Source organism: Macaca thibetana, chromosome 1, assembly GCF_024542745.1.
Source record: "Macaca thibetana thibetana isolate TM-01 chromosome 1, ASM2454274v1, whole genome shotgun sequence".
Classification (NCBI taxonomy): domain Eukaryota; kingdom Metazoa; phylum Chordata; class Mammalia; order Primates; family Cercopithecidae; genus Macaca; species Macaca thibetana.
The window spans coordinates 205,148,567-205,176,339 of NC_065578.1; the positions used below are offsets into that span (position 1 = coordinate 205,148,567).

General features: G+C 41.0%; 1 protein-coding gene across 1 annotated transcript in view; it reads left to right on the forward strand.

Annotated features, from left to right (window-relative positions):
* The window catches only part of KCNK1 (potassium two pore domain channel subfamily K member 1), a 156,016-nt gene extending 135,777 nt beyond the window's left edge, over positions 1-20,239 (forward strand). Inside the window, exons 3-4 of the mRNA XM_050770205.1 lie at positions 14,818-15,213; positions 19,244-20,239. Of these exons, the coding sequence (XP_050626162.1) occupies positions 14,818-15,213; positions 19,244-19,503 (656 nt within the window). The 3' untranslated portion in view covers positions 19,504-20,239. The remainder of the gene's footprint in view (positions 1-14,817; positions 15,214-19,243) is intronic.
* The last annotated feature ends 7,534 nt before the right edge of the window (positions 20,240-27,773 follow it).

The window sequence follows — 27,773 nt, forward strand, 5'->3', positions numbered from 1 at the left end:
AACTGCCCTTCCCAGGGCTGGCCAGTTTCTAAGGATAGTAAAGGACTCACCTGTGAGCATGCTTTTCCTATGCAAACTGAACACTCTGGAGCCCCATCCCCAGCTACGTTCTTTATAAGGCTTTCACATTCTGAGCCACTAGTGCTCTGCCTCAGTCACCCCGGAGCCTGGTACCAGACAACGGGACAACTCCTATATTCCGAAGCTTGCTGAAATGATTCCAACTAGCCAACCCTAAACCTGCTTACGCTGCTTCACCGATTTATTCCTGCAGAAACCAGAGTAAAGTTTCCCCCCGATTCCTTTGTGTCCTGACCAACTGATGTTTCCCTAGGTGCCCCCACAGCATGGCATGGCATGGCATTAACCACTTTTGAAACCTGAACAAGCTATCTTTTCCATTGCAAATATCCCCTGGTCTAGTTGGCCTCACTATACCTGAATAATAATAAAACTTACATTTCAAAACACCTTGCCTGACGGATGGTTAGTTGTGTCAACTTGACTGTGCTAGAGGATGCCCAGATAGCTGGTAAAACATTACCTCTGGGTGCATTTGTGAGGGTGTTTCTGGAAGAGATTAGCATTTGAATCAGTAGACTGAGTAGAGAACATCCATCCTCACCAATGTGGAGAGCCGTTATCTAATTCATGAAGGGCCTGAATAGAACAAAAAGGGAGAGAAAGGGCTATTTGTCTTTTTTTGAGTTGAGACATCTCTCTCTCGTGACCTTGAACTGGGAGTTATGACCTTGGCCTCTATGGTTCTCAGGTCTTCAAACTTGGGCAGAATTACACCACTGGCTTTCCTGGTTCTTCTGCTTGCAGATGGCATGCCAGGGGACTTGCTGGCTTCCATAATTGGATAAGCCAATTCCCATAATAAATCTCTTCTTATGTATCTATATATATATCCTATTGCTTCTGTTTCTCCAGAGAGTCCTGACAAATATAAAGATTGGCACCAAGAAGTGGAAGTGCTTCTAACAAATACCAAAAAATGTGGAAGCGGCCTTGGAAATGGGTAATAGGTAGAAACTGGAAAGAGTTTGGAGGTGCACACTAGAAAAAGCCTACATTGCTGTGAATTGACCTTTAAAGGTGATTCTGATGAAGGCTCAGAAAGAAAAGAGGAGAGCTATAAAGAAAGCCTTAATCCTCTTAGAAAATACCTAAGTGATCATGAACAGAACGTTGACAGAAATATGGGTAATAAAGGCCAGTCTGATGAGGTCTCAGAGGGAAATGAGGACCATGTTATTGGACAATGGAGAAAAGGCCATCAGGGGTTGGGGCAAGGGAAGGGAGAGCATCAGAACAAATACCTAGTGTATGCAGGGCTTAAAACCTAGATGACGGGTTGATAGATGCAGCAAACCACCATGGCACATGTATACCTGTGTAACAAACCTACACGTTCAGCACATGTATCCCAGAACTTAAAGTAAAAGAAAAAAAAATTTTTTTTAAGAAGTGTCAGAGAACTTGGCTGAATCGTGCCTGTAGTCTAGTGTCTTGCAGAAGGTAAAGTGGTGAACACTGAAGTTATATATTTGGATAAGGAAATTTCTAAGCAAAATGTGAAAGTTGTGGCTTGGCTTCTTTTGACAGCCTACATTAAAATGTGAAAAGAGAGAAAAGATTTAAGGACAGAATTGTTAATCAAAGGGAAGCAGCATTTAAAGATTTGGAAAATTCTCACCCCAGCCATATTATAAAGAATGAGATATTGGGCACAGTGGTTCATGCCTGTAGTCCTAACTATTAGAGAAGCTGAGGCCGGAGGATCCCTTAAACCCAGGAGTTTGAGACTTGTCTGAGTAACATAGTGAGAATCCATCTCTTAAAAAAATAAGTAAATGAATGAGAAGGCACATTGGGAAAGGACACCAAGGTTGCGACCAAATGACCGTCTGATAAGGAGATTAGTCAACCAAGTGGAACCTATTGCTCAAGGTGACTCAGAAGTAATTGGGGCTGCCACCTCCATCACAGCTCCAATGTGCAGAAGCTTGTGCAGGCAAGCATGGGACTTCCACAGAGAGCCCTTACTGGAGCAACATCCAGGATAGCCGAGTGGTAGGACCACCCCAGCAGCCCTAGACCTGTAGAGCCATAGACAGGATTCTAGCTCTGGGAGCCACAAGGGCACAGAGCAGCCTTTGGGGAGGGCCACCAACCCAATGAGTTGGGAAGGCAGGACCACAACCCCAGGGGACCTGGGGGACAGAGCATTGAGCCAAAGATTATTCTCGAGACAAAATTTTGGACTTCACTTGGGACCTGTCCTTTCTTCTTTTCTTTCCTTCTATTCTTTTCTGTCTTTTGAAATGGGAATGTCTATTCTATGCCTGTCCCACCATTGTATTTTGGAAGCCCCTTAACTTGTTTAATTTCACAGGCTCACAGATGGAGGAAAATTGCCTCAGAATGAATCATACCTTGTGTCTCACCCGTGTATGATATAGGTGCTGTTTAAATGAGATTTTGGACTACAGACCTTCAAGTAGATACTGGAATGAGTTAAGACTTTTGGAACCATTGGAATGGACTGAACACATTTTGCATGTGAGAAGGACATGAAATTTTGGGATGCCAGGGGTAGAATGTTATGGTCTGAGTGTTTGTGTCTGTCCCAAATTAATACGTTGAAATCCTAACCCCCACCCTCTCAAGGTGATGGTATCAGGAGGTAGAGCATTTGGGTAGAGCATTTGATTAGGTTATGAGGGTGGAGGCCTCGTGAATGAGACTCATGCCTTTCTAAAAGAGACATAGGAGGGACTCCTTCCTCCTTCTGCCTTGTGAGATTAGAGTGAGAAGGCTATGAGGATGCAGCCCTCACCAGACACTGAATCTGCTGGTGCCTTGATCTGAGACCTCCCAGCCTCTAAAACTGTGAGAAGTACATTTCTGTTGTTTACAAGCCACCCAGCCTGTGGCATTCTTTTGTAGCAGCCTCAACAGACTAAGACACCCTTGGATGAGGAGCAACCGAGATAACGTGGGGGAAAAAACAAAAACAAACAAACAAACAAACAAAAAACTGCTCCAATGCCAAGGGCATACTAGACAGTTCTTTAACTTATGCTTGGTAGTTCTTCTTGTCATTTTTAGTTAATCATAAAGTATTCTACTTTTGTGGATTCCAAGTCCCTAGGAAAGGATGCTGAAGGAAACAAGAGGTTTGTGAGACCATCAGCAATTGTAATATTGACATCTCTGCTTTCAACTGGGTTGCAGGATTAAACAAGTATCATCCAAAGGACCGCCAGGATGGCTAGATAACAGAAAAGAGAATTTCACTGGCAATGCTGGTTTACAAACCTGGAAGAGAGAGTCTCCGGTATGAACTGAAAATGCTATCTCTGAACAACAAAGAGAAGGTTAGAGGTTTTATAAAAAGGAGAAATGTTGCAAGTTGCTCTTTGAGAAGTTTCATTGGCACCAGTGAGGTTTTGAGGAGCTGGCAAGCTCCAATTGGTAAGTGAGGGCGGTGCGCAAACCCAGTCTGAGAGTTACAGCAGGTCGTCTCACTAGTCATTAGACAAAACTGGTTTCAGGTTACTGCAAGCAGTGTCAGCTGCTAGGCCTGCAGAGAATTATGTTTTTTGGAGCAATATTCTTTACCCTGAGTGCTTTTCCCCTTGGCTTATTGATTCTGTCTTCGTTGGGTATGACAAAAATGACCCCGTTCATGTGATCAGCTTTCACACAAGGGTGACAAAGCTTCATTTATTTATTTATAAATTTATTATTTATTTATTTAATTTGAGACAGAGCCTCTTTTTTCATCTAGGCTGGAGTGCAGTGGTGCACGATCATGGCTCACTGCAGCCTCAACCTCCCAGCCTCAAGTGATCCTCCCACCTCAGCCTCCCAAATAGCTGCGACTGCTGGCACATGCCACTATGCCCAGCTCATTGATTTAGTTTTTGTATAGACAGAGCTCACTGTGTTGACTGGGGTGGTCTTGAACTCCTGACCTCAAGAAACCCTCTCACCTCAGTCTCCCAAAGTGCTGGGATTACATGTGTGAGTCACCATGCCCAGCCCAAAACTTCATTTTCAGTCTCTTTTATTTCCTTTTTTTGGTCCTAGTCATAACACATTGTAAGTATACTCCGTTAGTGAATTAGATAGCATGTTGTTTTTTAAATATTTTCTAATTAACCTGTTCATGTAATTTAGTTAGAAAATGTTAAAGGGGAATCTTGCCTGAGAGATGTCCAGTACTGAGTAAGAAGCCCATTTGGTTTGAGTCTGGGAGGATGAGCAGTGAGGATGAGTGAGGATGAGTTTATTTTAGCTTTGGTGAGAGGGGGACAAATCCACCTTTTCACAAGAGCTGCTTTCTCATCGCTTTTTGTCCCCCTTCTTCTGCAACCCCCGCAACCAAGGCAGTGTCAGTACATTTTGGGATGGAAAAGCCGTAGGTGGGATTCTTATGTTTTTGAAATGTGACTGCTTGGAATTGGGGGAAAGCTGTACTAAAATCGTGAAGCAATGTGGTTATTACCCATATCCAGTAGTGGGTCATGTTCCTGTGCTACATTTACCTGCCCACAGTAACCTAGCAAGACATAAAATCACAGTGCACGGTAGATGGTACCGTTGAACAAGGCAAGCCATATTGTCTGCAGGAATCTGGGTGATAAAGAGATTATTACAGAATTTATTTTCATAAGGAACTGCCTGATAACAATGATTAGCAAAAGAAAGAAGAAAGAAAGAAAGAGAGAAAGAAAGAAAAAAAGAAAGAAGAAAGAAAGAGAAAGAAAGAAAAGAAAGAAGGAAAGAAAGAAAGAAAGAGAAAGAAAGAAAGAAAAGAAAAGAAAGAAAGAAGAGAGAGAGACAGAGAAATAGAGGAGAGAGCCTGGTCTGTTTCCTATGCTGTCCTACTATAGCATTTAATATCTTACTGCAAATTTTAGTAAGTTATAACTTAAAAACGTCAAGTTTTTTTTTTGTTTGTTTTTTAGCACTTTGACAAACTTAGGCTCCTACAGCAGAAGGTGATGGGTCAAAAGTTGGACTGTCAACCAGGTACTCACCAGCTTAGAGATAATGGAGAAAAGGAGTATAAAGAATTTGAGTAATTGTATGTAACATACATGTTTCTTTCAAAATTTCAGTTTTAGGAAGCAAGGCTTGATGAGATGATCTTCATCTGTGAGAGTATGCAGAGGGTGGTGTGAAAAGACATGGCAGAGATCCATACTTTTAAAATGGATGGAAAAACAGTTCTAAAAATATGAAAAAATAAGGACAAATAATCATAATTTAAATTCTCAAGCTAAGAAAGGTTCAACACATTTAAAAGTTAAATAGTAAACAGTGCTAGGGAAAAGAAAGCATATAGAAATGGGACAACAGGGATCCATTAGAGTTGGATATCATTCATTTACTAGTTTGAGGGGCAAAAGAAATAATTATACGTGTTTTAAAATCATAGAGAATGAACCTGAAAATGTTTAATGCTTAGAAAAGAAAGCATTTATTATGGAAACTTTAATTTGGCCAAATTGCTTACTTTAACATTAGAAAATTCGAATATTTGATTGTATAATTTTGGACACATACTTAATAAGCAGGTAGATTAAAAAGAAAAACTGCATATTAAGCAAGAATCATCTAACAAAAACAGTTCCTTATATATAAAAGACTATATGCTAACTCCTAGATGCCAAGAGAGAAAATGAGACTACAGTCAAGCGTCACCTAATGACTGAGATACGTTCTGAGAAATGCATCCTTAGGTGTTTTTGTCATTGTGTGAACAACACACAGTGTACAAACCTGAATGCTATAGCATATCGTTCTAGGTTACAAACTTGTATATCATGTTACCGTACTGAAGACTGTAGGCAAGTGTAGCACATCGTATTTGTGTATCTAAATATATCCAAACCTAGAAATGATACAGTAAAAATACAGTATAAAAGATTTTTTTTAATGGGACACCTGTATGAGACACTTAGCATGAATGGGGCTTGCAGGAACTGAAGTTGCTCTGGGTGAGTTAAGTGGTGAGTGAATGTGACAGCCTCGGACGTTACTATTCACCACTGTAGACTTCGTAGACACTGGACACTTAGGCTAAGTTCAATTATTTAAAATTGTTTTCTTTCTTCAGTAATAAATTAATCTTAGCGTTTGTCACTTGTTTACTTTATAAACTTTTTAACGTTTTTAAGTTTGATTCTTTCGTGATAACGTTTAACTTAAAACACGAACACGTTATACTGCTGTACAAAAATACTTCCTTTATATTCTTATTTGGTAAGCTTTATTTTTTAAATTTTCAGGGTTTTTTTACTTTTTAAATTTTTTTGTTAAAAGCTAAGACACACACACACACACACTAGCCTAGGCCTACACAGGATCAGGATCGTCCACCTGCACATCTGCCCCACTGGAAGGTCTTCAGGGGGCAGTAACACGCATGGAGCTGTCATTTCCTATGATAACAGTGTTTTCTTCTGAATTCCTCCTGAAGGACTTTCCCGAAGCTGGTTTACATTGGACATTTTGTTATTTTAAATATTTTTTGTTTTAAAAAATGTTAAATGTAAACCAGCTTCAGGCAAGTCCTGTAGAAGGAAAGGAATACAATCTAAAATAATGATAAAAATTAGTAAAAAATTGTCACTATCTAAACCAGTAACAGTCATTTATTATCATTATCGATATATATACATACACTATAATCGTATGTGCCATACTTTTATGCAAATAGCAGCTCAGGAGGTTTGTTTACACCAGCATCACCACAGACACTTGGGTAATGCATTGCCTTATGGAGTTACCATGGCTACGACATTGCTAGGTGATGGGAGTTTTTCAGGTCCAGTCTAATCTGATGGGACCACTGTCATATATGTGGCCCATTGTTGACTCAAGCGTCATTATGTGATACATTCACTATACTGCCGGCAAGCTCCTATTTAAGTAAACAAACATCATAAACACAGACAAACATGAGAAGTCCAGAAGAAAGGCCAAGGAAGATAAGAGAATCTCCTTAGGAAAAGGAAGCTACATCAGGGCAAGGGGCCAGTTCTCACCTGGAAGACACAGTACTGCACACTTCAGCCAGATGATTGCCATTTGAACACACACCACCCAGGCACTGTGTGTGTACCTACCCCTGGGAATGGCGTCTGCCAGGAGCTAGAGGGTTGTTAGAGCTTTAGGGGAGTTATTTTTAACTTTCTGCTAATAAGCTGTATTTCGAGCCAAAAATTTGTGTAGTGCATAAGGCTACTCATAAAGAATATCAGCGCTTGTATGGCCCATTCTGTTACACTCTTCTTACCAGTGACTCAGAGGACCTGGCTACACTGTCTTTGACTTGCTTCTAATAGTGAAGAATTGGAAATACTCTAAATATCCTTCCGTTGAGGGGTGGATAAAATAAGTTACAGTGCTTGTATAGAGTAGAATATTGTGTTTAAAGAACAGGGAGCTTTTCATGTTTCAAAATGGAGCCATCTCCAGGATGTGCTATTCAAAGAAAACTCCTAACAGTAATCTCCGGAGAGAACTAGAATTGAAGAGGACATGAGTAGTCAAGGGGACATTTGCTGCATCAGTGTTGTTTGAATTTTTTACAATGAAAATGTACTTATGTATTGAGTAATTTATAATCATAATGTACAATTTTGATTTCTACTTTTACCTGATATTTATATTAATGTCTTTAGAATATAACTCATTCTTTGGGCTATTGGACATCCTATCTTACTTAGCTGGTATCTCTGCAATTAGATATTTATTTATAGACAGAGATTCCTTCAGAGTTATTTAAATTAAGTAGTTAAATAGGAAGATAAGTAGTTTATTAGAATTTAGTTTATGCTTATATCACTGATATTAATTATTGCCACAGAAACTCTACTTTTCAAGGTCACCACTAATTTGTTATGTTTCATGTTTGTTTGTCACAATTTAGGGACATTTCTCTATCTTCTTCATTGATGACTCTACTATTTACCATAGAAGTTCATCTATGTGGCTCCAAACTCTATTTCAAGAATATGAAAGGCATGTAGGTTATGCCTACATTCTCTGACCCTTGATAGATGTTTTGCTGACCCACCTCCGGATATCTGTAGAGTTACCCTAGGCTCCACCTTCCACCAGCCAGTTCTGTGTGTGAATTACACAGTCCTTTGTTCATTACTAAACATTGTTTTTACTCTCTCATGTCCTCTCATTTCAGTCTCACTATCTTACAATCAGCTACATGGAACCACAGGAAAGACGTCATTGTTCTTCTTTTGCAGGTAGCCAGTAACACCACCCTCTCACTGAGAGCACCTAAGAAATAATGTTAGGACTTGAGTTGACTTTTGATGCATCCATGTCCTTTGTGTCATATAATATATCTGGAGTGGTGGCTCAAGCCTGTAATCCCAGCACTTTGGGAGGCCGAGACGGGCGGATCACAAGGTCAGGAGATGAGACCATCCTGGCTAACATGGTGAAACCCCGTCTCTCTACTAAAAATACAAAAAAATAGCCGGGCGAGGTGGCAGGCGCCTGTAGTCCCAGCTACTCGGGAGGCTGAGGCAGGAGAATGGCAAAACCCGGGAGGCGGAGCTTGCAGTGAGCTGAGATCCGGCCACTGCACTCCAGCCTGGGCGACAGAGCGAGACTATCAAAAAAAAAAAAAAAAAAAAAAAAAAAATATATCTGGAGTGGTAGAGTGCAAAGATTATGGGCTCAATTTGTTATTCATATGCCTTTGAGCAAGTTGGTTAAACTCTCAAAAACTCAGTCTTTGTATTTATGAAGTAGAAATAGCAACGCTAGGATTTGGAAATTGTTAAGAAGGTTCACAATTCTGCATACACTAGAGCTTGTACACATGTGGCAAGCCACAATGTATGGCTGTTTTGAGCCCATTTTCCTCCTTTCCCGAACGTATCTCCTCAGATTGATGGATGCATGATGAGTTCCCCTTGCCTAAGTTATTATTTCTGATTGTTCTTTCACTGTGCTGCCATTTATAGTGGAAACTTCATTGCAAAAAGTGCAAGGCTCTCGCCTGTGGCACTTGAGCTGTTTGCTGGCTCCTCTAGCTTTTAAGTGCAGTGTATTAATTTAGTCCCTCTCTCAGATGTCCACTGTAAGGTAAAAAATTGATGCCATGTCCCAACTAGGAATGCCATTGCCTCTCTATCTTTGCTTAACAAGAAACCATTCATGATTGAGTAGAAATAACAATAAGTGTTTAGAAAAGTATTAAATGAATGAGGCAGTAAAAAGTGATCCAAGAAAATCCTAGACCACTCGCACCTGCCATGACTTGTTACCTCTGTGACCTCTTACCATCTGTGCCTCCTTGGTCACGTGTATTGACTGTAGCCCACTTTCATTCTGTCAGCACTTCTCTTCAGTCTATTTAGAGCTCCCTTGAGCCTTCTCTCTCTGGCAAACTTCCTTTTATAACATAAGCAAAATAACGGAAGATGTACATTCCCTGTTGTGTGCATGGCAGGGATAGGAAGGATGAACAGAGTTTATCCATGAAAAAGTATTGCCATCAAAAAATGGAATTATGAAGACCTGTTGTGTGCAAGATATCTTGAAGTTAACTTTTTTAAAAATATGAAACAACTTATTTCCAGCAAAGTGCAAAATGAAAATCACAGAAAAAGTCAACCTGACCTGAAGCTTATTCATCACTGTGCAATGAGTTTCACCATACAGTGAGTTTCTGACCCACGTGACACTGAAGTCACTAACAACAACGGTATTATGGTTCACTGTAGATTGGACAGCGCTGTGTTTGGGGATCCTGGAGAAATGTAAAGTAGGAGAGGATGTGGTCTACCCTCCAGGGCCACACAGTCCAGTGGGAAAGAGATAATTAATAAGCTGAAGTCCAGGATTGCAAAGTAAATTCTGTTTTACAGAACGGGAAACACTGTGACTGATGTCAGTATCTCTGCTGAGGTGGAGAGGCTGAGGTTCTTCTTCTGTAGCTGCCTCCCCCTCCCCCTCCCCCTCTCCCTCCTCCTCGTCCTCCCCCTCCTCCTCCACGTCCTCCTCCCCCTCCTCCTCCTCCCCCTCCTCCTCCCCCCCCCCCCCCTCCCTCCCCCCTCCCCCCCCCCTCCTCCCCCCCTCCTCCCCCTCCTCCTCCCCCTCCCCCTCCCCCTCCCCCTCCTCCCCCTCCTCCTCCCCCCCCCCCTGCCCCCTCCCCCTCCCCCCCCTCCCCCCCCCCCCCTCCCCCCCCCCCCTCCTCCCCCCCCCCTCCTCCTCCCCTCCCCCTCCCCCCTCCCTCCTCCCCCTCCTCCTCCCCCTCCTCCTCCCCCTCCTCCTCCTCCCCCTCCTCCTCCTCCCCCTCTTCCTCCTCTTCCCCGCCTCTTCTCCCCCTCCACCTCCTCCTCCCCCTCCTCTGCCTTCCTCCCCCTCCTCCTCATCCCCTTCCTCTGCCTTCCTCCCCCTCCTCCTCCTCCTCCCCCCCCTCCTCCTCCTCCCCCCCCCTCCTCCCCCCCTCCTCCTCCCCCCCTCCTCCTCCTCCTGCTTCTTCTTTCTTCCATATATCAAGCTAACTTAATGGAGAATGTATACATTGTTCCATATGATACTAAATAATGCAAATAAGTGATACTGTTACAGGCTCAGGGTCATAACGTGGGGCCGTTGTAAGGTACACCTTTCTCAAAAGCATCTGGTATATGTGAAGAAGCTGCATATCACTGACTTGCTCCGATGTACTCAATAGGAGCCCACAAAGGTTCTCTGTCTTGGCCTTCATTAGAGAGCATTTAAATACCAGAAAAATCTAGTGTCGCATAGCCCCTGATTGGGTATTAGCCAGCATAGTGTCGGGGCTGTTGTAATTAGAGTAGCCAGATGGGAAGGCAAATTTAGTAGGAGACTGTCATCATTACAACCACCCATTATACATATACTCATACATGCCTCACAGGTGCAAGTTCATAACAGGAAACCCAGCAGTTGTGGAGTAGGAGGCTAGAATACAAGAATATTAGTGAGTGAGAGCTTTGTCTCAGGATTGTAACTAATTTTGAGGTCAGTTTTTTCAGCAGTCTGTTATGTTCAATCTTTTGGTTCCAAAAATTATGTGATGACCGGCCTTAGAAAAATTTAACCCAAGTAATCCAGGTCTATTAACATTTTGCTAAATTCTTTGTGGTTTGTAATGGAGTTAAATATGATTATAACATTTAAAAATATGAGTTTTGCTTCATGGTTTAGCTGAAGATTCAGTTGACTGGACTTGAGTAAATTATTCACCACTTCATTAAAATTCAATAGGACTGAAAGTTTCCGTCAGATGCATTAAGCCGTCTACTGCAAACGAAGCGCTGTGTTGTAGTTGGTGCAGAGGGTGGTTTACTCAATATGGCCTGCGCTAAGTGTGTGGAATGCAAATGAGATGTAAATTTTAAATTTTACTTTCCATTACCAAAAAATTATTGATGTACACATCAGGAGAGGAAAATTACTTTCAGTAAGGATCTGCATGGTGATGGTTTTTAATCTCTTAGTGGGAATATATAATATTTTTATAGTACTAGCATAAAAATGCCATCACTGCAGAGCAAGGTCTTAGAGTCTTATAATGATTATCTTTATTGCTTGAAGATAACATTTTAGTAAATGAGATTTAGTTAACATTCTAATGAAAAGAGCTATCACAATTTGAGAGAAAATTCCTAAGCTAAAATATTTTTAAGCTAGAAGTTTGTTTACTTTTTTTTCTCTACTAGAACCTAAATCATGTAATTTATTGGAACAGATGGTATGGAAAATTTGGATTGTGTGTTACACTTTTAGTAAAGCTAATTTATAAAAAGGCTACCAAAAAAAGTAATAAAATCATAGACTTAAAGGCCTTCGTGGATTCCAACTGACTCAGCTGAACTTATGTTTTCTCGACAAAATCAGTGCCAAAGCTAAATTCATCTCTTGCAGTTTCTGCTTGACCCTCTGGTCGTGTGAGTACTATTATTAATATCTAGCACTTTCAGTCACAAGCTGGTGACTACATTTGTGAAACGCTTTCCAGTTGAGTTGGCTTTTTTTTTTTTTTCCTTGAGACAGAGTCTTGCTCTGTCACCCAGGCTGGAGTGCATTGGTGCCATCTCTGCTCACTGCAACCTCCGCCTCTTGGATTCAAACGATTCTCCTGCCTCAGGCTCCCAAGTATCTGGAATTACGGGCACCCGCCACCATGCCCGGCTAATTTTTGTATTTTTAGTAGAGACAGGGTTTCACCATGTTGGCCAAGCTGTTCTTGAACTCCTGACCTCGTGATCCGACCACCTTGGCCTCCCAAAGTCCTGGGATCACAGGGACGAGCCACCGCGCCCAGCCTCCAGTTTGCTTTTTTATGGTTAAATAAAGTTGCATTTTCAGATTCTATTTCCGGATCTCTGCAAGCATGGGAACATCCCTCTTTGGTGCCTCACTGAAGTCGAAGCTCCCATTAGTTCAGGTGCTTCTGTGATATCAGCTGCTTTCCTCAGAACAAGTCTCATTCTTCCTTCACATATTTTTTTCTCAAAATGAAACATTCAAAGGCTCCTGCTTCCATGTGTAGCATGAACATTATTTGGCACCATCCTTCATGTTATTCTCAAGGCACTCTCCAACTTGCCCACTTCCCTCTTTCAATATCATGCCCAAAATTAGTCATCGCATTCCAGGAGCAGTTGGGTGTGCAGGGACCAGATGGATTCAGGAACCGACACTCAGAACAAGAGTGGTTCTTAACCATTTGAGGATGCGTACCCCTTTTGAGAATTGAAGCCCTGGAATCTCTCCATGGGAAAGTGGATGTACAATCTCAGAGGATTCCTGGACTGTGCTGTAGTTCATTCATAAACTGTGTACTTTCTGGGACAGTGGGACAAGAACCCTGCCTCTGCTGTGGTGAGGCTGTACATGGGAATAATCGAGGAAGCTTTTTAATACCCACATACACTTGTATAAGCCTTAGGTGTAAGGCAGAGAATTTGGTGGATTTGCAACTGAGGAGTCTGTTTATTTTTAAGCTGAGTGTATTTTACAGATCAGATTTTGAAACTACTTTTCAATTATAATCACCTATGTAGATTTTTCTCAGAATCCAATTTCATAAAAAAATGTATTTAGCTGGCTTTTTCCTGAATTGACTTGTTCAGACATGTTAGTCCTTCTAAGATGAAGTGCTCATGAGATTTTAAAAATAGCCACCAGGCCCCATGCCCAGCTGGATTCTCTGTTGGCGTTGGTTGGATGAAGAGTCCCCTGATTGGCTTGATTTGGGAATAACCTCAACCTGGTAGAAAGTAAAACAGACACGTGTTTCAACCACTGGTCCTAATGTACTTTTTTCAATGTTTGTTTGTGGACTTTATGATATCTTTGAAAATACAGAAGTGACAAGGGGTGGGGTAGGGGAAATGTGTCAGTTTATGAATGTGCCATTTAACCAGATAATTGGGCAAAATATTTGACAAGAAGTATTCTCATGAGCTGTACAGAGTCACAGATAACCACGTCCACACACGTTTGTGTCTTTCCATAGTGTCAGACTTTTACTGATGCTATTTCAGTCACAAAAGCCGGGAGTTGCATGGAATTCCAAGGAGGGAATTTTCCCTAGTACCTCCTGCTTACTCGGTAGTCAGAGCCATAGGCACATAAGCCACTCACAAGTCAATTGTATTGCAAACCATACATAATAGTATACTTAATCAATAGATAGGTGTTACAGGTCAAACATTTCACAACAAACAAAGTAACAGATAACATCAAGAGAAAAGGGACAAGAAGAAGGGTTAACAAACCAGTCCAGGGAGACTGGGAGAGCAACAAAGACACAAAGGATCCCCTGGTCGGGCCAGGCAAGTGGTCCACAGGTTTTGCAACGAAGAGTCTTCAGTGGGGGCAGAGCCTTCCCAGCAAATGCCAAGTGCTAATCACAATTGACAGCAAGGCAGTGTCAGTTGAGGTGGCCATTTTGAGCTACTGATGTCCTGCTCTTTTTATGGCCACGGAGTCCTCTGGCAAGGACTGATAGTGAAACAATGTGCTTGTTTTTGCCCTTATCTGGTTGGATGCAGACTTTATTTATTAAGCATAACATCTTGTCCCTGTTGGCAAAGAGCCCTATGAAATGTAAGATGGAGTCTTTTTCTAAGATGGAGTTACTCATGTCAAGGGTGCTGTATACCAGTGCTCCATCCTGTGACATGGCGTGCTTTAATCTTCATTTTTCTTCCTCTTTTTGATACCTCTATCTTCATTGATTCTACTCCACCCTCTTACTGGACTCATATTATCTTGGTTCTGTTCACACACCTTTATTTGTCAGTCGTTACTGTTAGAACATTCTGAGTAGTTTGTTTGGGAGGTGAGTGTAGACTGAGGTTTAGACACTAATGAGGATCCTTGGGGAAAGTGTAGGGGTGGAGGGGATAGACTGGCCCTGGTGACGTGGGTGGCCTCAGATGAGTTTTTCCTGATGGTCTAAGATGGTGTGGGCCTTAGCTCCTTAGCACACAGAACTAGTGTTTGAGCCTGATGGTGAATTCAAGACCAGAGACCCTGATGTATTGGAATTGCTGGTTGGATTTTACAAAGAATGGTGGACTTCCAAACTTATGGTGACCACTGTTGAATTTTACTGGGACGTGACAATTATGCTAGAGCCTCTAAAGTGGCAGACCTGAAGTCTCGCTCTTCTCTTTAGTTTGAGGGGAATAAATGCAGACGGTAGGCATATATTTTTTAAAAATGTGTTTGCCACTTAGTCTCTTCCTCTTCGCCTCAGTGACCTTGTTCTCCTTGCAGGTTATGGCCACACCGTGCCCTTGTCAGATGGGGGTAAGGCCTTCTGCATCATCTACTCCGTCATTGGCATTCCCTTCACCCTCCTGTTCCTGACGGCTGTGGTCCAGCGCATCACCGTGCACGTCACTCGCAGGCCAGTCCTCTACTTCCACATCCGCTGGGGCTTCTCCAAGCAGGTGGTGGCCATCGTCCATGCCGTGCTCCTTGGGTTTGTCACTGTGTCCTGCTTCTTCTTCATCCCGGCTGCTGTCTTCTCAGTCCTGGAGGATGACTGGAACTTCCTGGAATCCTTTTATTTTTGTTTTATTTCCCTGAGCACCATTGGCCTGGGAGATTATGTGCCTGGGGAAGGCTACAATCAAAAATTCAGAGAGCTCTACAAGATTGGGATCACATGTGAGTATTATGGCTCCCTGGCTGCTCCTTCTGTCTCTATTTCTTTTTCTTTTTTTTTTTTTTTTTTTTTTTGAGCCCGAGTCTCACTCTGTCGCCCAGGCTGGGAGTACAGTGGTGCAATCTCGGCTCAGCTCACTGCAACCTCCGCCTCCCAGGTTCAAGCAATTCTCTGCCTCAGCCTTCCAAGTAGCTGGGACTACAGGCTTCTGTCTCTATTTTGCCACTCCAAGCTCCACCTCACCTCCCAATGAGGAGTTATTCATAGAAACACTGATTGCTTTCTTCTCACTGAGAAGTTTTCCGAATTTACCACCTTCTCAACCATTTCGTGATTTCCTTCAAAACTCTTTATGCAAAAATCTTATTACTGAGTTATTTTTCACAAGCACCTTAAAATTGCAAATCAATTTCTTACTAATAATGTAGGCATTATAAATGACAGTGTAAAAATACCTCATACAGAATGTACTTGATAACCAACTGTTAATATAAAAAAAAAGATTGCTCTACTTTATTAAATATTTTAAGGCCAAGAAAACTAGGCCTCGGATAGAGCGTGTTATCAGTCATGCTCTTTAATTTACCAGAAAAGTCTTAAAAGAGCTGCTTACCTCATTTGTCCATCTGGTTCTCTTTAGAAGAAGTTAGCCTCTATTAACTGTTTCCAGAATTTTGTATGTGGAAAATAAAATGGGCATTCAAATTCAGATGGCCAGGGACTGATAATTTTTTAACAGTTTTCATTTTAAATTAAATATAATATCATAGAAAACTTAACCATCTATTTTCGAGAAACCATTCATTTCTGTGTGAGCCTTCCTGCCCTTTTCAGGATGCACAGAATTGCAGGTGTAATGTACCTGCTGTTTTCATTTGTGTCTTGCCTTCTTAAGAATTTTTCAATTTATGACTCGGCTCACGTCATGTTTTCTAGGAAATCATAGTAGATACTCAAGCAGCCAGATGCTCGGTCTTGGCTCTATCTTGTGATTCTTAACCCTACAAAATGCTTAGTTGAATTGTGTGTATTTTGACATTTCCATTAAACCGTGGGCTCAGCCAAAACAAAGACTTCACTCATAAATCATTGGGGAACGCTTTGAACAGTACCTGGCTACCATACAAGTTCGATAGTTTTTTTTTTTTTTTTTTTTTTTTGGCTAAATGATTACTTAGGATGATTTTGTATTTCCTGTAGCTACCATAGGTATTATTTTTAGAACCCATATGATATTCACCAGGTGGCCATACCATAATCCAGTCATGCCTCTATTGCTCACTAGTTAGCTTTCTTCTAATTCAGGGGTATTATAAATGACACTGCAGATAATTTTTTTTTTCTTTTTTCTTTTTTTTTTTTTTTTTCTTTTTTCTTTTTTTTTTTTTTTTTTGAGATGGAGCTTCATTCTTGTTGCCCAGGCTGGAGTGCAATGGCACGATCTTGGCTCACTGCAACCTCCGCCTCTTGGGTTCAAGCCATTCTCCTGCCTCAGCCTCTCGAGTAGCTGGGATTACAGGCACCCACCACCACACCTGGCTAATTTTTTGTATTTTTAGTAGGGACGAGGTTTCACCATGTTGGCCAGGCTGGTCGCGAACTCCTGACCTCGTGATATGCCTGTCTCAGCCTCCCAAAGTGCTGGGATTACAGGCGTGAGCCACTGTGCCAGGCCAAGAATACTTTTGTATGTGTACACATTTCCTCTGATATTCTTCCAAGAAATGAGATTGCTGGTTCAAAGTGAATACGCCTTTTTGTGACTCATAGAACATAATGACCTGGTGCTTTCCAAATGTTATGAGTTGACACGTCACCAGCATTATCTGAGTGTGACAGTGGGGTGGTGATGGCCAGTAGCATTAGAGATGTTTTTCGTATATGTGAGTTTGATAGCCAAATAAACATTATCTTAACTTTCTTTTCATATAATAGGTGATTGTTTTACTTTATTTTATTTTATTCTGTGACTTGGAAAGTAGAATGTTTCTGTAATTATGCTTGCTAGCTGCAATAATTTTCTCTTATATAAATTCTTCTCATAAATTTTGCCCAACCACTTTACTTCCTCAGTGTTTCATATAATACTAAATCCTTGCATAACATTTTATCACTTCTTACAACATGCATCTTTTTTTAAAAAAGCAGTGTACATAGAATTAGTTTAGGTTTTGAGCGTCAAGAACCTGAGTATCTAACAAATGAATGTTCCGAAGATATATTAGATGTGGGCAGGATAAAATACCACAGTTTTTGTCTGAAACCCCGTGGGTATTTTTGTCAGCATTCAAAAATTTGATAAAGGAGGCTGGGCACGGTGGCTCATGCCTGTAATCATAGTACTTTGGGAGGCTAAGGCAGGCAGATCACTTGAGGCCAGGAGTTCGAGACCAGCCTGGCCAATATGGTGAAATTCTGTCTCTACTAAAAATACAAAAATCAGCCGTAAATCACTTGAACCTGGGAGGCGGAGGTTGCAGTAAGCCGACATCATGCCACTGTACTCCAGCTTAGGTGACAGAATGAGGCTGTGTCTCACAAAATAGTAATAATAATAATAATAATAAAGGAAAAGACACTGATCCATCAATTCGTCTAACAATGTCGTTACTATTTTTAAAGTACAGGAGAGCACATTGAATGCACGATATTGTTTTCAAAACCTATAGTCAGATTCTGAAGATACTAAAACTTTGTATTCTTGGGCTAATCAGCCTTCTTATTCCTGTTATGCTGCCAATTTTAGCTTCCCTACTTCATACATTTTTGAAAATCCTTCTCAAATGTTTTACCACTGGGACATAAAATCAGAATTTTTGTTATTCTTGGAGTTTTCATCTTCACATTTCTGTTCCTTTTTATGATGACATTTTTTTCTGAAAACTCATTTTTAAAATGATGGAAGGAATTGTAAATCACCATTTCCCATCACAGATTCCAAGCAACGCATTTTACTTGAGTCAACAGTTATCCTTTATTTTCCCAGTAAGAAACTGGTAGTGTTGGCCAGTGAATAGTCCACATGTCCAAAAACAACTGGGAGATAATGGAGAGCTTGACTTTGCTGCTGAATTTAGGTGCAAGTGTAGATAGCCATGCACAAGGACCTATTTAATATCAACATCCATTCTTAAATTTTGATTTAGTTTAGTGTATTAGTCCTTTTTCACACTGCTGATAAATACATACCCAAGACTGGACAGGTTACAAAAGAAGGAGGTTTAATTGGACTTACAGTTCCACGTGGCTAGGGAAGCCTCACAATCATGGTTGAAGGCAAGGAGGGGCAAGTCACGTCTTACATGGCTGGCAGCAGGCAAAAAGAGAGAGAGCATGTGCAGGGGAACTCCTCTTTTTAAAACCATCAGATCTCCTGAGACATATTCACTATCATGAGAAGAGCAGGGGAAAGACTTGTCCCCATGATTCAACTACCTCCCACCAGGTCCCTCCAACAACACGTGGGAATTCAAGATGAGATTTGGGTGGGGACACAGCCAAACCATAGCATTTAGACTGCAATTTCTATTACTAAACTCTTATTCTGTAGTAGAAATTGTAAGAGTTTTGAGTGCTTAAAAAGGCATGAAGCTTTCCTCCGAGCACCCCATGATAAAACAAAACCTTTTCTAAAACATCACTGGCATTTTGTGAGCCACTGATTATAAAGCAGAGGTGACAAGCCCTCCTTGCATGAAATATCACACTTGGGTAAGTGCAGTATGTTATGTGTCTTTAATAATGCCACGTCAGCCCCAAGTATTTTTTTTTTTCTCAAAAATTGCAGCCTGTGATTCTGACTAATCCAAGTTCATAGGAGGTTAAATCATTCTTCATTATCTTTCACTCTTTAATAATGGGTAGTTCCTCTTTGAGCCATGAACTTAAAAACACTTCTAAAAATTAAGAACCTTGCAATGAGTTTATTCCTTAACAAATACTGTGTTGGCATGAGGTGGGGAGGTAAATCACTTGCTACTTGATTTATCCATGTTGAGATCACACTGAGACACTGTCCTGTTTCTCACACAGGTTACCTGCTACTTGGCCTTATTGCCATGTTGGTAGTTCTGGAAACCTTCTGTGAACTCCATGAGCTGAAAAAATTCAGAAAAATGTTCTATGTGAAGAAGGACAAGGACGAGGATCAAGTGCACATCATAGAGCATGACCAGCTGTCCTTCTCCTCGATCACAGACCAGGCAGCTGGCATGAAAGAGGACCAGAAGCAAAATGAGCCTTTTGTGGCCACTCAGTCATCTGCCTGCGCGGATGGCCCTGCAAACCATTGAGCGTAGAATTTGTTTGCATTATCCTAGGGCACCAGGGTCGGGGTGCAAGGAAGAGGCTTAAGTATGTTCATTTTTATCAGAATGCAAAAGCAAAAATGATGTCACTTTAAGAAATAGCTACTGTTTGCAATGTCTTATTTTAAAAAAATGGAACAAAGAAGCTGTGACCCTGGCAGGATGTCTAATATGTGAGGAAATGGGATGTGCACTTAAAATTCACATGTGACAAAATTATCTACACCTTACATAGGAGGAGAATACTTGAAGCAGTATGCTGCTGTGGTTAGAAGCAGATTTTATACTTTTACCTGGAAACTTTGGGGTTTGCATTTAAATCATTTAGCTGATGGCTAAATAGCAAAATTTATATTTAGAAGCAAAAAAAGAAAATCCTAGAGATGTGTTTTATAAATAGGTTTATGTGTACTGGTTTGCATGTACCCATCCAAAATGATTATTTTTGTAGAATCTAAGTTAAACTTACTATTTATAATGCATAGGTAACCATTAACTATGTACATATAAAGTATACATATGTTTATATTCTGTATATATGGTTTAGGCCACCAGATCCCAGTGTACTTCTCAAACCAAGACTACAGATATTTTGTTTCTTTTGATTTCTCTTTATACTAAAGAATCCAGAGTTGCTACAATAAAATAAGGGGAATAATAAACTCGAGAGTGAATAACCATAGTATTCTGCTGCAATAAATGTTTCTACCCTCTTGCAATAGAATGGTGTCAGATGTCTAACATGTTTATAAACAGTTTTTTTGAATTGAACAAGTTATGAATAGGATTTATTAAAAGGTTAAGATACTCTGTTTTGAAAGTACATTGTGATTTGCAGCCACCTAGCACTAAAGCACAGAGCTTAAACACAAATCCCTAAATGAACAGATTACGTTACATTAATCAGAGAATTTTAAGTTCAGAAGCTAAAATAAAATACAAATCACAGCTGGTTGTAATCCTATGCTTTCATATATCAGAAGTGTGCCTCTATGTAGAATATATATATGTGTGTGTATATATATAGTGTGTATATATAGTGTATATATAGTATATATATAGTGTATATACCATGTATATATAGTATATATGGATATATACACTATATGTACACTATATACACACACTATATATATAGTATACATATAGTATATATACACACACATATATAGTGTATACTATGTATATATACACACACATATATATATACTCCTTCATAGAAAACATAAAGGTCACATTTAGATGATGTACACAGGATACTATTAAGGATTTTAGAAAAGAAAATGAGAACGCCCCTGTGTGATAATGAATGCCCACTGACCCCCACCCCCGGCAATGGAGCCTTACCTCCCATGGGTAGCTGCCCAGGAGTCGGTGGTTGAGGGGTTGGTAAAAATCAGTACAAAATCAGCGCCCCCTGGTGAGCCGGGTAAGCACTCTGATCCTGGGCCAGTCTCTTGACAGTGGGTCGCTCACTCAGTAACTTTCTACCTTTTGTACCATGTGCTGCCATGAGCAAATTATTACCAGCTGCAGGGCAAAGGGAAAGCTTCCCTTTTCCCTTCGGAAGGTTTGCTGAAAAATCAACTCACAAAGAGGCAGATTAATGAGAAAAGGCATACACATTTATTACTACCGTGCACACAGAAAGAATTATAGAGTGATTGTCCAATATCTCAATGGGGGTTCTGATACTTAAATATCTTACCGACTAGGGGACAGGGAGATGGAAAAAGGTAGGTGATTTTAGAGGGATAGTATATGATTTTTAGAGGAATCCAGGTGTGCTGTCCTGTAAGCATATTTCCTCCCTGCTGACCATATCCCTGCAATGAAGACTGCTGTCATGAGGGCAGATCGTTGGCTGAGGGTAGAATAGAGAATCCTTGGAGAATAGAGGCGTGCATCATGGCCATAACTGGGTCTGCAACATTCCAGATGGTCACAAGGCTTGGTGTGGTGCAGAGTCCTGAGGTGCTGATGAATATAAATCACAGAAGCTGGATTACACTTGGAGAGTGTTATTCTATTTTCTGCAATGCAGGAAAAAATAATGGCTAGTTTGCTACAGCTGCTTGGCTCTAACATGAGAGGGAAGTTCAAAGACCGGAAAATGAGGAAGTACGTGAAGAAAAACTTCTGAATCAGGTGTCATTAATAAGTAATAGAGTGTAGTACTTAATTTTAGGAACTTGTCTGAATCCGCGGAGAACACATTAAACCTTAACACCCTTCAAATTGTTGTTGTTAATGTAAAGGGCAAAGTAGAAAAGTAGGAGCAAGTTTTGCCTTGGCCCCCACTCCAACAGGCAGGAAAGCAAGGGAGGATGTCTTCCCCAGGGTTCTTTTTGTCTCTGGCCGATGATGCTGCCCTTTGGTCCTCAGGGAGAAGCGAGCTTGGTCAACCAGGAGCTCTGGGTCAGCCTCTCAGAGAAGAGAAACACGGCTTGCTGCAGGCATGACAAGGAGGTAGAAGATGAATGATGTAGCTAAGCCAGAACTGACCTTGGGAACCCTTTAGTTGGAGGCGAGAGAGTGGGAAGTTGGAGGTGAAAGTGAATACTAGAGGATTCTGGGTGATGAGTACAAGCTGAACTCACTTGCTTAGCTTGAGCCTTCAAGATTGAGTTCCTAAAATGCCTACGGAACGCCCTCAGGGTAGAACAGCAGCAGAAAGCCTTATTATTCCAGGACATGGTACTGTGTGTGACCTTAAATGTGACACGTGTCTGGTAGGGATGTTGATTTCAAAGTAGCAGATATGCTCCATGTGAGGAGAGAACAGAGAGTATCTCAGAGTGGGAGTTCCTAAGCTCTCAGAAATCCGAGGGAGGAGAGACTAAAGGATGGGAGTAGTCTCTAAATAAATCATGTAAAAGAGGTTCCCAGGACGGATAAAGGTTAGCCCAGATCACTCCATTTATGACACTGGTTTCTTTCTACAGTAATCATGCCACCAAGATATTTTTTAAGTATTTGTTCAAAAGTTGAAGAAGACAAGTGGGAGAAAAAAGAAACATTTTCTGAAGACAGAAATTTGGTATGACTTCAAAAAAAAAAATCAAGTAATATTTAGATTACTGATATGGGGTCACCTTTTTTTTTTTTTTTTCTACCTGAGAAAAAAATCACACTGATACTTCCTCCAAACCAGCTTTATGGGCCTTTTGGAAAATGAATGAGGAGATATCTACAAATCTGGAGACCTCAAGATAACTGAAATAGTCAATGCAAAATCTTCTTAACTCTTTAAAGTTATCATTAGTACACTGACCTCTTACTAAAAACAGCTATTTGTCTCAAAGAAGAAAAGTTTGAAATTGGCAGAAGCACATGTTGGAGAATTAGAACAGGATTATCTGTCTCTTATTCAGAATTCAGTGAGAGCAGAGCCTCCTGATTGTGTGGCATAATACATTTATTTTGGTATTTTTTGTTGTCAAAGCCTCCATGCCGGGAAGAGCTGTGATAAATACTGATATCCTCAACTTAGGAAGGCAGTCCCTATAGGATGTAATTTCAGAAATGTATATATGGCAAATTTAGAAACAAAAGTTTCTCTGTAACTTATAGCTGAAATTGAAATGAGACAGTATACCATTTACTTTATTTGACTATGCCCAGTAATGTTTTAAATCTGTCTCTGTAGCACGTTTAAGATTTTCCTATGGTGACTTTTTTTTTTTTTTTTTTGCAAGGGTTTTTTTTTGTTGTTGTTTTTTTTGAGACGGAGTCTCGCTCTGTCGCCCAGGCTGGAGTGCAGTGGCCGGATCTCAGCTCACCGCAAGCTCCGCCTCCCGGGTTCACGCCATTCTCCTGCCTCAGCCTCGGGAGTAGCTGGGACTACAGGCGCCCGCCACCTCGCCCGGCTAGTTTTTTGTATTTTTTAGTAGAGACGGGGTTTCACCGTGTTAGCCAGGATGGTCTCGATCTCCTGACCTTGTGATCCGCCCGTCTCGGCCTCCCAAAGTGCTGGGATTACAGGCTTGAGCCACCGCGCCCGGCCTGCAAGGGTTTTACATTGTGGAAATTTGGTGCATCCAAGCCTTTTGTGTGAGGCAAGATGTAAAACTGCTGAAGTCAATTTTCCTAACATCTCTTTTATCTAATATGTACTGTCATGCAAACTCAGCTTTTTGGAGTTTAGTAAAGGACCCAGAAGTAAATGAAAATGCTTTTTAAAGTATTTTTCATGCCTTGGTAGGAAAGCACTTTTAATAAGAAGTAAGCCCTCTCGGCCGGGCGCGGTGGCTCAAGCCTCTAATCCCAGCACTCTGGGAGGCCGAGGCGGGCGGATCACGAGGTCAGGAGATCGAGACCATCCTGGCTAACACGGTGAAACCCCGTCTCTACTAAAAAAAATACAAAAAACTAGCCGGGCGAGGTGGCGGGCGCCTGTAGTCCCAGCTATTCGGGAGGCTGAGGCAGGAGAATGGCGTAAACCCGGGAGGCGGAGCTTGCAGTGAACTGAGATCCGGCCACTGCACTCCAGCCCGGGCGACAGAGCGATACTCCGTCTCAAAAAAAAAAAAAAAAAAAAAAAAAAAAAAAGTAAGCCCTCTCTTTGCTTCACTCAGGGCATACACAGACTTACTTTGCACACAGTTCTAATAAAATTATTACTCTGTTTTTCCAACCCACAGAAAATAAAGGAGAGAGTTGTATAAAAAGGAAAATTTAAGACAAAATTAATTCAACAGAATGTATTTGAACATTAAAGGATTCATGAATTGGATAGCATTCAAAGCCTGAAGAGGTTCAGAGAATTTCCATCTAGCAGCAAGAGATGCGGGGTTTTATAGGCTGAACATGCAAGCAAAGCAACACAATTACTTGATTGGCTACAGCTATGTATTTGTCTTAATTGAGTATGATCTACTGGAAAGTCCCTGGGCTAGTTGGTGGTTTCTGACTGGTAAACGTTTTTTTGTGTGTGTGTGTGTTTTTAATTTTTATTCTACTGTTTATGTTGAATTGGGCTTGGTTGGATTTGTTTACCTAGGAAACAAAGGGCTCTGGGGCCATCTCAGCCTAATGGCCTCTCAAGTATTTTAACAATTGCTACCCAAATTTTGTGTCAGCATAGATGACATTACAATTTTTGATGACACAATAAAAAATATGAAAGTCTTGGCAATAATCACTGTGCAATCACTTAGGCGGCCTTAAAATAGTAGTCAGTCTCTTCATTTCTGTAAAAGCATCCACAGTACTTGCACCATTCCCTTAGCATCCTGTGGCACTCAGCATCTGAGCAGAACAGTCTGACCACTCTTTTTCATACTGAGAAGGAGAAATGGTCACATCCTCTAGAGACATGCCAACCTATCTTACTGAAAGCAACTTTTACCTAAGCCTGGAGCCTCACTTAAATGGTAGCATGGCAGCTCACATGCTGCTCTTAAAGCGGGCACCACAGTGTAGTCAGAGCCACAAACCACATACAGGTGGCCTAGCAAATTTTTACCAATGTGGAAAAGCCACATTTTAAGCCTATGACAGAGTGTACTCGGGTAAATATGATTACAAAGTATGAATACTTGTGGAAAAAATGGATTTTCATTATTTTTGTAATGATTTTCATTATTTTCATAAGAGTTTCATTATTTTCATCATGAAATGTTATTTCATTAACACAATTTTCAAGACATTAAACTATGTTTACAGACATAAAGTAAGTGAATAGTATTTCCAGACAAAATGATTAAAATTTGTTTTAAGATGTTTCCTTTTTAAGTGATTATTCTCTTTGTATAGAAAATTCCCTCAGGCTAAGCATCTTATCTTCTACCATGAAGTAACTTACTGTCTACATATGAAGATGACACTGCTGCTAAAATTTTACATAAATAAATGTCTATATTATTTATTTTAGGTGAAGAAATTAGCTAAGTTTTGAGAGTCTTTCTCATCCTCTTGGTTTTATTATTTACTTAAATGACTGTAAGCCAAAAAGTATCTGACACAGGTTCAATGAATATAGAAGTTTATTTTGTCAAGGTTAAGGACATGCCTGTGACATAGCCTCAGGAAGTCCTGACAACATGTGTCCCAGTTGGTTGGGCTGCAGCTTGCTTTTACATGTTTTAGGGAGACATAAGACATCAACCAATATGTGTAAGGTATACACTGGTTTGTTCTGGGAAGGCAGGACAACTCAAGATGGGCAGGCTCCCAGGTCATAGGTGGATTCAAAGATTTTCTGACTGGCAATTAGTTGAAAGAGTTTATCTAAAGACTCAGAATCAATAGAAGGGTGTGTTTGGTTTAAAATAAGGGGTGAAGGAGACCAGGGTTCTTATTTTGCAGATAAAGTCTCCAGGTAGCAGGTTTCCAAGAGAATAGATTATAAATGGTTTCCTATCAGACTTTAAAAGGTTCCAGACTTAGTTAATTCTCTCCTAGATCAGAAAAAAATACCCGGAAAGGGAAGAGGATTCTCTATAGAATGTAGATTTTTCCCACAAGAAACAGCTTTGCAGGGCCATTTCGAAATATATCAAAGAAATATATTTCGGGGTAAAATATTTCTATTGCTGTCAGGGCCTGCTGTCATGTCAGCATTTTATTTAAAGCTACAAAGAGTCTGTTTTGTTAGACTTAAGGTCTAAATTGAATGTTCATGCTGGTCAGTTGTGTCTGAATTCCTTCCGTGGAGGCATGTCCAACCACTCATTTCCATCACAGCCTGAACTGGTGTTTCAGGTTAACTTTGGAATGCCCTTGACTGAGAGGAGGGATCCCTTCAGTGGTTGGGGGGCTTAGAATTGTATCTTTGGTTTAAATTCCACGTGTAAATGCAAACATAAATATTTTCACCCACATAACTCAGCATTTAATTTTCACTTCTAAGCAATGACGAGACACCGCGAGTCCATCAGTCACCAGATATTCAGGCCTTCCAATGAGTCCACGGGTGTTCAAAGACAGCCTAGTTGACCCCAAACTCCTGCCTTACTTTGTTCTTTCCCTGTGTAAACATCTTTGGTTTAAATTGCTGCATTCATTTGGGATAAGTGCCCTTTTTTATGTTCTCCCTTGCATAACGAAAGCTTTCCTCTAAGCGGTTGTTACCAACTTAGTACATGGTGTGATGCATTGCAATTTAGGACAGTGTGACCTTAAAAACTGGAACCAAGCCTATTCTCACCCATTCAGCAGTGACCAAGCTAGGTTTTAAAGGTCACTGTAATTTATGGCACGTGCTATAGCTGGCAGAACTCTATTAAAAAGTAAAATAATAGACTGCCTTTTTGTCACAGTCTATCATTTTTCCCTCAGAATTTGGGGAGCTGAGAAGGAGATCAGGCTGCCCCAGGGACCCCTGTCTTGGCGAGTGAAGCAGAGCCAGGGCATGGGCAGAGCCAGACATTGACACCACATATTTCCGTTGGCGACTCCCTCTAAGAGGGGCACTGGCTGGAGAAGGACGACAAGCACAGTGGGTCAGTGTGGAAACCTAGCTGTGCCACCTGGAACACTTCTCGGGTCACTGTGGAGGGTCTGAAAGAGCCTAATCACTGCACTCACATTTGTTTTCTTTCCAGCTGATCATCTGTGTTACTTACGTCTGTAGATTTCAAGGTTCCATGGCTATATATAAGACAAAAAGAGGAGAAGTATTTTATGAGTGTTATGCAGAATATCTGGCCAAGTGATTGTGAAATAGCTTTTTACCCAAGTTGCAAAACGAGAACGTCTTGTGTATTTATTTCCCTTCATACATAATATGTAAAAAGTCCAGTTGCAAGATCCCACTCAGACCCAGCCAAATCCACTGAGAATGGCAAGACCCCATCTTTATGAACAATTTTAAAAATAGCTGGCTGCGGTGGTGCACACTCAGGAGGCTGAGGTGAGAGGACCACTTGAACCCAGAAGGTCAAGTCTACAGTCAGCCGTAATGGTGCCCTGGAACTCCAGCCTGAGCAACAGGGCAAGACCTTGTCTCAAACAACAATAAAATAACCCCACAAATTAAAAAAAAAAATTGGCCCAGCATAGTGACATGTGCCAGTAGTCCCAGCTACTCGGGAGGCTGAGGCAGGAAGATCACATAAGCCCAGGAATTTAACGTGGAAATGAGCTATGATCATGCCACTGTACTCCAGCTTGGACAACAAGGCAAGACCCCATCTCTGAAAATAAAGAATTAAAATGAACAACCCACTTAGAAGAGATGGATATGAATATGATTTTCCTGACAATTATACCTGTGAACCAAGGAAAAAGAAAAAGATGCAATCAATGATGCT